The sequence below is a fragment of the Eptatretus burgeri genome, chromosome 4, assembly GCF_056783735.1.
Source record: "Eptatretus burgeri isolate ZD-2024b chromosome 4, Ebu_testis_v1, whole genome shotgun sequence".
Classification (NCBI taxonomy): Eukaryota; Metazoa; Chordata; class Myxini; order Myxiniformes; family Myxinidae; genus Eptatretus; species Eptatretus burgeri.
Window position 1 is genome coordinate 130,641,082 of NC_140964.1, and position 14,132 is coordinate 130,655,213.

The window sequence follows — 14,132 nt, forward strand, 5'->3', positions numbered from 1 at the left end:
AGACATGGTACCACCACATCTCACAGCACTCTCATTACCAGAGTGGAGTTCAGACATCAGATGGATCAGTTTTGGTGGCAACCCACGAAGACCAAGAATCCTCCAGAGGGAATCCCGATTCACTGAATCGAACGCTTTACAGAGATCAACATAGACTGCAAAGAGCCCCTGCCGAAATTCTCCTCTGCGTTCGGTGAGGACCTGAAGAGCAAGGATACGGTCAATCGTTGACCTCTTTGGTGTAAAGCCTGACTGCTCTGGATGTTGGTGCTCAAGCAGATGGTGAAGAACCCTATCAAGAATTATCCGAGCAAAGACCTTGCCAGGCACTGAGAGCAGCGTCACCCCTCGTAGTAGTTGCAGTCTTGGCGATCATCCTTCCCTTTCCAGAGAGGGACAACGAGGCCCCTCTTCCAGTCAGTTTGGGATGATGCCTATGTTCCAGGCAGAGCACAGAACTGCATGCAACGACCCGAGTGCAACATTTCCACCAGCCTTGAGAAGTTCAGCATGGATGCCACAGATCCCTGGAGCTTTACCCATTTCAACCAGTTCACTGTCTCCAGCCAGTGTTTCCACAAGTGAAGGTGGACAATAGTTGATTGGAGGGTAAGCAACAGGGATTGTAACACCCCTGACGTCCAACTCGACAGCTGGTGGAGCAGCCTGGTACAACCGCTCAAAGTAACTGACCCAGCGGGCCTTCACTTCAGACTCCTCTGTCAATGACCCACCACCCTCTGCTCTAACTGTAGTACACAGAGGGATGGGCTTGGATGAATGCAATGTGCGAATTCCCCTGGAAGCAGGATGAGAATCACTTGAACACAAGTGATGCTCTACCCCCTCACAGATTCCTCGCACAGAGGCCTCCTTGTACACCCTTTGCGCACGTACAGTTTTACGCCTCAGCTCCCTGAACAGCTCAGCTCTGCCATTGAGCCTGGCCCTGCGACTCTGGTCAATGGTATCCAGTGTCCTTTGAGAGACAAAATTCTTCTTTGCCCTTCGGTGAGTTCCAAGACATCCACCGGCAACATCACGGGCGGTGGTCTTGAAGGCACTCTACAACTCTTCAGGACCTCCCAAAGCAAGCAAACTCCCCAAATCTCCACTCAGCTTGTTCGCAAACTCCTCAGCTACCCTCTCATCCAGCGTACCCTCCCTCCACCATTCCAGCGTTGGAATACCAAGTCCAGAGATGAGCTGCTTGTGGGAGCTGAAAGCATGAACCAGCCACCTGAAGTCCATGACTTCTTCCAAAGTCAAGGAACTTAGTGCTATTCAGGTTCCCAGTTCCAGATGCATGGGGACCAACACATGTCTCATAACCATCCATTTCAGTTCCAGTCGATGCATTGCAATCCCCCAAGACTCGAAGTGTATCTCGTCTGGGACACTGATCAACCACAGACTCGAGCATGGAGGAGAATGTGTCCTTCACAGTGAGATCACTTGCCTCAGTCGGAGCATAAACAGAGACCAGGGAAATGACACCTTATGAGTGACGAATCCTTAGTCTCATAATACACTCGTTGACTGGTGAAACCTCAATTATCATTGGGGTCAGCTTATTGGACACAGCAACAGCAACTCCTTGAGAATGGTGAACATCAAGGCGACCAGAACAATAGTAGGTGTAACCCACCACCATGACCATCGTCTTGCCGCAATCCTGTCTCCGAACCTCAGAGTGTGCTGCAATACCATTGTCCAAACGCTTGAGATCAGATGATAACAGAGACAGGTCATCATCCTCTCATAGGAATAGGACATTCCAGGCACCCACCCGAATGGATGGTCTCAGGTTAACCCAAGAAGACTGCTGTCTGGTGGACGACATCTCAGCACCACTCCGACACACTCTCCCACAATCTGACCCGGGAATATTACCCCATGTTTCCCTCCTATCATCAAATATTGGGGGTCCCGAAGGCTTTGCCCCAATCCCGTCATCCGGTGAGCTGCCCTGCGAAGGGAAATGGCACAGGAGGTAGTCCCACGGAGTGGGTTTTCAGATTTCTTTGCGTTTTTGTGTTTTGCGGAGTGAAGGGTTTTGTGGTGGCCAGAGTGCAAATCCTGCCACCAACCTCCTCATGAGAAGTAACCCAAGTGCAGGATGACATCCGCAGACACAGTTGGGCAAAGATATGGATGGCCGTTGGCTCAGAAGGAGCTCCTCTGCCCTTTGACAAGTTTTGTTTTTAAATCCTGCTGGGTGTCCATTTCCAAACACCCTCCTCACCAAAAAACCTGGTGGGGAGATGGTTTTGTCGCCGACAACCCGACCATGGAACAGGTTAGTACAAGGTTACATGGTACCTGTGGCAAGTCACAGATCCAATCTGGCCTGACCTGACCTGACGACCTGACCTGCAGCAAGTTCCTTCCTTAATGTCACCCCTTTCTCTTGATGCAATGCTGTCCTTTACCCAGATTGCGACTCCTCCTCCTCCTCTTCTCTCCTTCCGATCAAACCGATACTCCTTGGAGCCTTCTTATCCTGGCCTCCAGTTACTCTCCTCCTTAAATCATGTCTCACTCACTGCAACTATATTGTACTCCTCGCTATCCACTTTGGCTTCAAGCTCTTCCATCTTATTATTTAAAGTTCTGGCATTGGTATAGAATATATTTAACTTTTCCCTTCCTGAAATTCGATTTTCCTGCCTGGCCTGACTCATCACAAGGACTTCATCCGTTCCTTACTTAATACCTTCTCCACCCTCCACTGATTTTAAAAAAGCCTGAATTCCTTCCTCAATGATTCCCACTGCTTCTGAAATGTAAAACCTTCTTCCCGACACCATTCTTCCAGATTGACGTCTATTGCTCTGTTCATAATTTTATATTGTTTCCTGATCTTTGGAGAATCCTAGAAAACATGACGTCACAACCCTTTGTTTTCATCCGTTTACTCAATATCCTGTATCTATTATTCAAAACCTCTGAGTCAACTTTCCCGATATCATTCGCACCAAGGTGAACCAGAACCAACTTCTTCCTGCCATGATCCGATACAACATCGTTTCCATTCCTTCAATGTCCCGACCTCCTGGTCCTTCAAAACTACACAGAATTCTATATCTACAATCCTTCCTGCAGAATGAAGAATCTCCATATTGAATAATCTCATCACTCACAAAAACTGTCTCCCATACCTCATGTCGACCAATTTATATTTCGGCACCCACACCACGACCTGCCCTCGCTGCACCACCTCCACCTTGTACACATCATTTGTTTGTCCCTCCAACCTTCATGGTAGTCGATGATTGAACAACCGCACGAAAGGTGATGACAAAGAGGTTTCACTCGTCCACAATGAATGGGAGTGGTAAAATGGCCGATCTGTGGCTTCAATCGTTCATACGACACGAATTGGCCAATGAGTCGTCAACTTGCATCGTGGAGATCAGTGAATAAAAGGACAACAAAAGGGATTACGAGGAGGAGGAAGAAGAATCGTTTTCGACCAAAGGAAGAAGAATCATTTTTGTTCAAAGGAAGAAGAATCATTTTCGATCAGAGGAAGAAGAATCATTTTCGATAAGAGGAAGAAGAATCAATTTCTATCAAAGGAAGAAGAATCATTTTCGTTCAGAGGAAGAAGAAGAACTTCCGGGTGATCTTCGTGTAAACTTGTGTTGTTCCTGTACCTCAGGTCCTCGTGGTGCCGGTGGAACTGATCTGAAGAGGTATTTTCAGAATTATTATTTAATTATCAGAAAGATGTAAAACGTGAATTAAAATAGAAAATAATTTTCTGTTCCTCGATGATTGAAATGAAGGGAAGTTAAAGGAGTTTTTATCCAATGTATGTTGAGGTGTTTGGTTGTTGATTTAATGAGGTGTTTTTCACTCGTTTTGTTTTATTCACCACATTGTTTAATAATCACATCATCACGAAACTTCGTACAACGATAATTAAATCTCATTGTTTCTTTTAACGACAAAACCACCAGAAACCTTTTATAATTAACTTGTTTATCCAATTTTATCTCCTCACGACGAGGTGTAACGAGGGTACGAGGTTCGATCACCTCCTTTACCTGTTCCGTGGGATATTTAACCTTCATAACCTGAATGGAGATGAAAACCTGATTCATGATCCAAAAACTCATCAACATCGTGAGGGTCTAAAATATAACATTCCTCGTGAACCTTCCACGGGCATCACGTGTCAGGTCACTTGGACTCCACAGGGAAATTATTCGGGAATTCTATAACTCACAGGGAATGTGGGGCACCGTCCCGTGCGCGTGTGTGTGTGTGTGTGTGTGTGTGTGTGTGTGTGTGTGTGTGTGTGTGTGTGTGTGTGTGTGTGTGTGTGTGTGTGTGTGTGTGTGTGTGTGTGTCTGTGTCCCTTTTGAAGAAAATGACATGGATAACCTTTCCTTTGTTAACATGAGCCTTGTGTCCCTGACAGGTCATCGTTGGAATGGACACCTTCTTGGAATGGCTCCAATCACAAGGTCTGAGAGCAGAAACAGCCCAAGCAGTGATCAATGTACTTGGAATTGAGAATCACAAGGTTCTTCGAGCTTGTTCAGACTCCGATTCATTGCGAACTGAGCTCCTCTCTCTCGCCAAAGAGAAATTTAAATTTGCAATGTATGCTGACTTCTGTAAATTTGTGAATTCGTTTTTGAAGCCGCAGGATGTCCAACTTGCAGGCTCTTCTCTGTTGGGAAGTCTGTTCATCAACTTGGAGAATGTTATTCGAGAACTTTCCAGTTTCTCCCAAAAGTTTATTGGATTCCAAAATGAGCAGCTGGAAAATGTTCCTGCTTTCCGGGGAATCGTTTTCAGTGATGTCTGCAACCTCCACGATCAGGATGATGGATTAACACCCAAGTCTGGTATGTCACCATTTTATACACCCTCACATGTCAAGAAATACCTCGATGATGAACCATTCATGTTTTTTTTTCTTGTAACTTATGGAATCTCTTTTGGAACAATTTTGTGTTGAAGACATTTTTATTCTCGATCGACAAAGTCAATGTTTTTTCTTCTAAATCACATTAAATTCCAAAGTGTTCCATGTTTAACATCACCTTATAAATTATCCATCCATCCATTGGGACTGCATTCTGTGCAGAGCATTGGTGCTGCCAAAGCAGTCTCCTTGGCTGTTGGACACAATCCTGGAGAGGTCCCCACTCCAATACAGTAGACCAGCATGCGGGAACTCATTTTGCTTACCTCGGAAGGATAACAGGCAGAGTCAACCCCACCTGGTATTAATTCAACAGCCCAGTGGGATTTGAACTCAGGATTCTAGGATCCTAAGCCCACTACCCCATCCATAAAGCCAACACCAGGCATCATTTAAGTTATCCGCATGCAGGAAGTAGTTTGTTTACCTCTTGTATAGGCATGGATATTGTGAGGGACATCCTATGGGAGAAAGGAATCTGGGAAACAGAAAATGTCGAGGCAGTAGGATGCAGCCTGGATTGAGAGATCTATCAGGATGGAGCGGAGGCCTCAGATGTTTGAGATAAACACAGTGAGGGACAGGGTCGAAGGTGGTGGGAGGGTGGGAGGCTTGGAGGGTGACGGACGTGGGGGGGGGGAGTAGGGTGGTCCAAAAAAGTCGAAAAAAATAGAATGTTGCTCCACAAGCTTAGAATTATTCTAATATGATCCAATAACGTGCATACATTTTTTTAGCTTGATCAGAGCTGATTTAGAGGTCTAAGAAATGTTTAGACACATGACAAATTAATTATAGATTAGAAAATATCGAAATGAGTAGGATTAGTTCCTCAACTCCAGTAATGATAAATCTTGTTTTGGGTCGTATTTTCGAAATGGTAGTGAATTCAACGTCGGTGCAGTCATTTCTTAGAGTAAATCGACCCCATCGAGTTCGAAAATGCACTCCATTTTCACCTCGGACATCCAGAAGTACCCGTAATCGTACCTGACCATACCCTAATTTAACCAACTCATAAAACTAAAAGTCGTCATCTGGAGCGACCTCTAAATCACCTCCGATCAACTAAAAAAATTTCATGCGCATTATTGAATCATAGTAGAATAATTTAAGGCTTGTGGAGGCAACATCTCAATTATTTTTAAAAATTTTTATGCACGTTATTGAATCAAATTGTAATAATTTAAGACGTGTGGAGACAACATCTAATTTTTTTTTTTTTTTTTTGCTGTTTTTGGACCACCCTCGGGGGGAGAAGGTGCAGGTGGGATGGGGTGGGAGGGAGTGAGATGAGGGGTAACCTGAGAGGAGCAGTTCTGGTGGGTAGATGAGGATGGGGTGAGGGGGACATGTGGAAGGATGTGGGCTTGTCGTTGATGTTTGGGAGGGCACTGACACGGAGTGGTTTGACGCTTAGAAATCACATGAATGAGATTTGCTTGTTGTGTGCAGACAATCTCTTCACACACCTTCCCATGATTCCTTTATTTAACTTTCTGAGATGAACGTTATGGGATGGGTGGATGGCATTTTTGTTCTTGGCATGGAGAAAGGTCGAGCTGAAGCAACTGGAGGATGGATGGCAGGACCAGCATTTCCATGAGAGACAGTTGTACAAAATATGCCTTTTTTAAAAGAAGAAAAAGAAGAAGAGGAGGAGGAACAATAAATCATGATGAACAAGAACACGTGGAGTGCTGATGCCAGAGAAACAAGGGAAAATGATCATGTCAATACGTTTTCAAAAGCTTTTAAAGGAATAAGCACTTTCTTCAATGGGAATAACACTTGAGGGTTGTGGGGGGGGGAGAAGAGTTATGGGGGGGTGTTTACGTAATTCTTACAGGGGTGGGTGGGGGTGGTAGTCCAATCAAGTCCCTGTGCACAAGGAGTAGCGACGACATTTAATTGGATGGCTATTTTGTATCCGTCGAGAGTGGCACACCGAACATTTGCCAATTGTGCATGAAGCGGAATGTGTTCGTTTTCTCATTGAGCTGTTTTTCTCTGCATGCAAAACAAAGATTATATCACTTAATACTTTTTTTAATTCTTCCACAACGTCAAAATGTGCATGGACAATCAGACAGAATTGATTTAACCTTAAAACGTATTGCAGAAACTGAGGCAAAATGTAGTGTAATGCCCGAGTAAAGGTTCACACTGATAACCTCATTTGAGGAAGACAGACCGTGTAAGTGGAATAAACACATTGGTGTTGACAGACAGAATGGAGAAATTTGAAAAGTGGAAGAATAAAAGTGAAAAACAGAAATGGAGGCACACCATCCACACCAGAATTTTACACCGTCAAGGGAGTCGAGAATTAGAGAAGATAACAAGAGTGAGTGAAAAAATAGAGAAAGAGCTACAGTTGATTGATTGATTGTATACTCTGCTTGAAGGCAGGTCCTCAGCTGATTGGCAAGGCTGATACGAGGTGGTTTGCCATTACCTTCCCAGCTCTTCATTTATTTTAATGTCCTGTCAACTTTCCATTAATTACTGCACCACTGAAAACATGCATCCAGTGATTGTAATCCTTCATTATTTTATATTTTCATTCAATCTCTCATCTTTCATGGTTTCCCTTTTTTCACAGCTCGTTAATACATGTTTAGACACGATCATTCAAAAGCGTGGCGTCAACACTGCTCGGGGTATTTGATCGTGCTTGATTCGGCCTTGCCAAGTTTCGAAGCAACTGCTTTGGAGTTTAACAATTTCCATATCCAACCGGTGAACGTTCATGATTTCCACATCCAAATAGATGGTATTCATAGAATACGTGTCCTGCACAGTCTTGAGAAGGACTTGGTTCGAGCAAACTCCTTTTTTTTTTTTTTGAAGATTGTTTTTTTTCTTCTTTGATCCAATATGGCTGCCAGACCACGTGACTGATGACATCATCTTTATCAAACCATATTTCCTGTGGGTAGTTGATCAATTAGTTAAGTTTTGAATTCATCGGTGTAGCAGTTTCTCCTACGATGATTTTCAAACATTTTCCCTTTGATCCAATGTGGCTGCCAGATCACGTGATACATGGTGGTCAATTTTTATGAAAGTCCAGTGTAAATTATCACGTGATACATGGTGGTCATTTTTATGAAAATTGAGGATTTCAGAAATTTGGCCTATGTTGATCTCAAAAATTGTTGGTGGTTGTGAATTGGTGGTGGTCAAAAATCATTGACCTGAAATATTGGTGTGAATTTGTAAAATCCCTCACACACAACATTCAGGTTCCTCGAACGCAGTTATCGCGGTAAATACGTGTTTTATAGATAGCTTCCCTCCCCTTGTTTTAAGGGTAAATCAATGTAAATGCGCTGTGATTTATTTTTATAGTCAGGGTTTCTTTTCGTTCATTACACCACCATCAACGCCGACCACACCGCATTGCCCTCGCCTTCACCTCGCTTCATCACGCCAACGCCATTGGCGGTGTGCGTTCAGCCACGTACAAGGGCGGAGTTTCCTCGGCTACTGGAGCTCTGACTCCGCCCCCGAGGGGTGGGGTGAACCCCGGACCAATGAAAGGCGTGAGAAACCTCAGCCACCGAGGTTCCCACGAACCCCGAACCAATGGGAGGTGAGCCGTCTCCGACGGTGACCCTTCCCATGACGCCCCCTGCCACAGGAGAAATGCGACATATGGAGCGTCAAGAGTCGTAGTTGGTCGTCGGTCGGTGTCTTGTCAGGAAGGTGTTGGTGGGCATCAGGAGGGAGCATCGTGGTGAACGTCGGTGTCGGTGTCGGTGTCGGTGTCGGTGTCGTGTCATGGGAGCTGAAGATCAACTTGTCTGGTCTGGCCGGCTTGGCAGTGATCAGGTTCGAAGAGCCGGAGGTCGACTCATCTGGTCTGGCCGGCTTGTTAGTGATCGGATTCGAAGAGCCGGAGATCGACTCGTCTGGTCTGGCGGCTTGGCAGTGATTGGGTTCGAAGCACCGGAGATCGACTCGTCTAGTCTTGCTGGCTTGGAGTGGCAACGTGTTGCAGGTCGGATTCCCGTCGAGCCGGATCGTCGAATACCACACAAGGTGGACAGGTCAGAGTAAAGGCTCTTGTCTCCGGCTCCCTTTCTTCGAGCTGGAAGACTTCAATAAAGACCATAAGGGTCCGTGTGTGTGTGTGTGTGTGTGTGTGTGTGTGTGTGTGTGTGTGTGTGTGTGTGTGTGTGTGTGTTTTCCCTGTCTTAAAGTAGTGAAACTGTTAAGTGCCTGTGCTGTGTATATACTTGCATTTATTGTATTCGGTTTAGATCTGGTTTTGCGTGCTTCCCTCGTCCCCCATTATCATTGCGAATAAATAAACCCCAATTGTTAAATGTTCTCAGCTCTTCCGTGTCCATTTCCACCATTGACTGAGCGTGTCGCATGTGTTGGGAATTAGAAGGCCGTTGTGCCAAAATAACGGGATAATCGGACCTACGGTTCTCAGCGATTAAACCGCTCGGAATCGCACACGGAACGGGCTCGCTTAAGCGGCTTGTTCCCGTACGCGTTCCGTCGAGGGTGAAATTCCCCGGTAGTTGGACCATGTGGGTATTTCGGTAAATTTGCAATCAACCCTACCCCACGTGGTCTACCCAATGGCGGATTTCAGTCCAAAAGGGACCAGTCTTCTCCAGACTATTCCGGAGAAGTAGGATCTATATTCCGTCGAGTCGACTTGCAGCTCCGTCCAGCAGTCGTGTAGCGGCCGATGTCCCGGCGGTTATAACAACATAAATGCTCTTCAAATTTCAAGTCAATCGGAGGAAAGTTGAGGATTTTAGAAAAACCAGGTTGAGCGGAAGGGGAGAGAAGGGATGGAGGGAAAATTTACCAAAAGGAAGAGTGTTTTAACCTCAGCAATGCCCAGATATAAAAAAAATTAATCAGTTATCGAATCAAGCGTTGTACTTCTTGAATTATGATGTTGTAATGAAGGTACCAATGACATCATCATTAACATACCTTAATTCCCCATGGGGAATAATTGACAATGAGCCATGTTTCAATTTTTTCCATGGATCCGGTTCAGAGATATAGAGGTGCAAAGTTTTTCGGTTTTTCCAAGATGGCATATTTACGATATGTCGTCTGACATCACATTTATCATTGTAAATTTCCACAGGAGGAGGTGCATCTTTGGTCAAAATTTCATGTCAATCGGACCAACAGTTGCAGAGAAATGTTTTTTTCATACTGACCGGATCAAGCGTTCCATTTCTCAAATTCTGACATCATAATGAAGTCACCGATGATGTCATCATTGATATGTTATTCCACCGGGGGAGTACTCAACAATAATGAGCCATGTTTCAATTTTTTCCATCAAGCATTTTCGGAGATATAAAGGTGCAAAGTTCTTCAGTTTTTCGGAGATGGCATCTGTATCACGTGACCGATGATGTCATAGTAATCGTTCTAAACTCCCACAGGAGGAGCAACACCAATGGTCAAAATTCCCTGTCAATTGGACCAACAGTTGCAAAGAAAAAAGAAATTTCATTACTCATCTAATCAAGCGTTATACTTGTCGAATTATGACGTAATAATAAAGAGAGCGATGACATCATCATTAACACATCTTTTCCCACTCTTGGAGTACTTCACAATTAGCCAGGTGTAAATGTTTTCCATGGAGTGGTTTCGGATATATAGAAGTGCAAAGTTTTTCGGTTTTTCCAAGGTGGCACCTGTTCCACATGGCCTTTGATGTCATATTTATGACTAAAACATTCTACAGGATGAGTCGTACCAATTTCGAAAATTTCACGTCAATCAGACAAAGGGTTGCTGAGAAAATGTATTTTAAAAATGCAATCACATACACACGGCACAAGTACGTGACTGATTGCTTTACCCCCCTTTTCGCTTCGCGAGCGCAGAGTAACAACCTCACCTCAGTTCACCAATTTGGTTTCAGACCAGGTCATTCCAGCTTGGACATGCTGCTTCTACTCACCCAGCAATGGATGCAGTCCCTCAATAGCAGCCAAGAGATGAGAGCTGTCTCTCTGAACATATCTCAAGCTTTTGATACAGTCTGGCATCCTGCCTTACTCAACTCTCTGCCTCTGGCATCCAAGGCCAATTGCAAACATGGCTTGATGACTCCTCCACTCTGGATTCAACGTGTTGCACTCAACAGAATCCTTTCATCTCCTCTCCTGCTTGGCTTCACGTTTAAGGCTGAAGATCACCGGGTCTTTAGTTCAAGTACAGTTGTGCTGTTCCAGCCCTTGTTGAAATAACACGAAGTGGGTAGACTCATTCTGTTATTCTTACAAGGTCGGCAAAATGAGTACCAGCTGACTGGTAACATGGGCACTGCATCAGTGGCACAGCTGTGCTTGCAGAAAAAGGATGTAACCAGTACCCACAATTGGAATATGTCTTTCGATCCTGACAAATCTGATACTCTCATTAACTCTCTCCAAAAGGATCAGCTGGTAACCCTCCTCCCCATCCATCTACTTTCCTGACAATCCTCTTGAGGAAGTTCAGTTTCTCAATATTCGAGGTCTCACTATCAGCCATGGTCTTTCTTGGGAAAACCACATTTCAAAGTTGGCCTCCAAAGCCAGCTGTTGATTCTGCATCCTCTATCATACAAAGTCCTTCCTTGTCACACCTGAACTCCTATCCATCCGCCTTTCTTCAGCACGTGCAGTGAACATAAATATAAAACTTGAACACAAATATATCCAGAACGGCACTCGATAGAGTGCATACCTCCACCAGGCTGAAAAGTTGATGTTCTGTATCACACTGACAGGCCGGATCTGGATCTGGACCTGAACGATAATCAAATCGGCTTATGTTTGTCACCTCCCCACAATGCTTCCCAACCTTTTGAAATATCGTGGTCTCGATCGGTTTTGGTCCCATCTCTCAATGGTGAAGAGAATCACTTGAGAAATTATCGTATCCAGATGCTGACCTTCACCGAAATCAAATTAATTTGTCATCGTCATACAGCTTAGCTGACAACGAGGTTTCGTCTGAATCTGGTTTTTTTTTTTTTTTTTTTTTTTTTTTTTTTTTTTTTTTTTTTTGAGATATTCTGCTCACAGACAGACAGACAAACTTGGGTGAAAACATAACCTCAGTTCACCTTCGGTGGTGGAGGTAAATGGCAAATACAAATCTTGAACACTTTCTTCAACATATGTGTACAAAAGCCATTCCTGAACACGTGCTGAGGATGAATCATCCTTTCAGGAACATGTACCTTTCTGCAACCTTTCTTGAACACATCTGATGATACAAAACATTTCCACAAATATTACACAAAAGGGAAATGTGGGAAACCGAGAAGTAGTTTTGCATCGAACTTCAGTGGCCAATGCAAACTCCAGTGGTGCAGCATTTCGCTGCAAACTCCATACTTGATGAATGTAATGAATCATTACTAAATTCCACCGGTGTGAACATGAATATATCCACTATGATGATCACTCCTCAAAGAGTGGGGTAAAATCATCCAAGGGCTGGATATTTCCAAAGCTACTGAAGTAGATCATATCCCTTCAATTGTCCTGAAAATGTTCTTGCCACAATTGTCGGATCCATCCAAATATCAGCCTTCTTCCCATAAGGAGCAAAGTATTTGAATTGATTATCAATGAACAGATTGTAACTTTCCTGGAAGACCACATTCTCCAAACTGATGCTCATGATGGATTCCATCATATCCAATCAACTGGTGATATTCGTTCCCTCATAACTGAACACTTCAACCAGGTCCAAGACCAGTGTGGCGAGGCCTAACTTTTAGCCCTTGGCATCTCCAAGGCTTTTGGTAGTTTGGCATTAGGGTGTCATTCACCAGCTCCACTCACATGGTATTCCTGAGCATGTGAATGCAATAATCTCAGAACTCTCAGAGATCGATAATTTTTGTGCGGCACAAGGATCAATCTTCGGCAGGCCATATCATGAATGCAGGTGTTGCCCAGGTCTGTGATCAGGCCTTCTGTGTTTCTTCATTACAGACATGATGTGCCCAACAACATTTCATCTCGCCTACCCATTTATGCTGACGACTCAACCCGATACAGAACTTATCCTTGCTTCCTGCCTGCTTCACTTCGCCATCACACCAGTGTTGATCTTGGCTGCTTGTATCGAGCTCTCTGATATTTCCTTCCCGAGGCTTCACTCCACCTGCACAAGACCACCAGACATTCAGTCATGGAATCCTGTGGTCACATCTGGGAAGATGCTTTGACTTGTCTTCTGTCCCTTCTTGACAGAATTCAACGAGGAGTTGTTAACTTGGTCGGCCATGAACTGGCATCGTCTCTGCAACCTCTCTTGGGTTGATGCTTTGTGGTCTCTCTGTGTCTCTTCTGCAGGTAATATAATGGAAGATACTCAGGTTTATGAAGAGGTGGTGAGCCCCAGGCAGCTTCTTTCTGAGGTCGGGCAGGATCAGCAGGTAGCAGGTGTACCATCTGTTTGCCTGGGGCCTTTCTGCATTGCCCCCTTCTGATGAAACTTTCACACAAAGTGGTTCTAAGAGTCCATGCAACAACTATTATGTTGTTGGTGGCATAATGTTGAGCCTTCCTTGAAAAACTTTCTCCTCATCACAATGCATCAATGAATTGATCGTTCAGTGCAGAGAGAAGCTTTAAAATAACGATTGATTATATATTTTTTGCATTTCCATTCATTCACCAGTTGGATATGGAAAACCGTAAAACACCAAAGCCTAATTCGAGGTAGACAGACCTTCGCAACTTGCCGATGCAGGGCCAAATGGAGTACTGTCGAATACCACAAGCAATCAGTGGAAGGGCAGTGAAAGATTGAATTGTTTATATCTAGTGCAACTCCCTCCACTGCACGGGTGGGGTTCAGGCCTAAACCAATTCGAGGAAAGAATGAACAGGTCGAGAGACCAAGGAATCAGGGACTCACTGTGGGAGACAGGATTCTATGAAATGGATGATGTCTGGTTCATTGGCAGTGGCCTGGATTGAGAGATCCATCATTTAAAGCAGATACCTTGGATGTTTGAGGTCCACAAAGTTAAGGACATGGGAGGTGGCATTGGAAGGGGGAATTGTCTGCGCAAGGTTTGAGGATGGCTTTGTGGGGATGGGGTAATGTGCAAGGTTTGAGTTGGTCAGGTGCAGGGGAAGCATTGAGAGGGTCGGGTGAGGAGGGATGCAGGAAGAAGGGACAT

General features: G+C 44.6%; 1 protein-coding gene across 6 annotated transcripts in view; it reads left to right on the forward strand.

Moving 5' to 3' along the window:
• The first annotated feature begins 3,438 nt into the window (after positions 1-3,438).
• The window catches only part of LOC147029121 (uncharacterized), a 96,325-nt gene continuing 85,631 nt past the window's right edge, over positions 3,439-14,132 (forward strand). For 4 of the 6 annotated variants that reach the window (XR_015056778.1, XR_015056776.1, XR_015056777.1 and 1 more), the window contains exons 1-2: positions 3,454-3,698; positions 4,430-4,862. Coding sequence is in view for 3 of the 6 variants with exons in the window: in XM_085876204.1 (XP_085732330.1) it covers positions 4,442-4,862 (421 nt within the window). In the remaining 3 variants the exon portion in view is untranslated. Of the gene's footprint in view, positions 3,699-4,429; positions 4,863-14,132 lie in introns of all 6 variants that reach the window. The other 2 variants (XM_085876201.1, XM_085876202.1) reach the window with 2 other exon arrangements.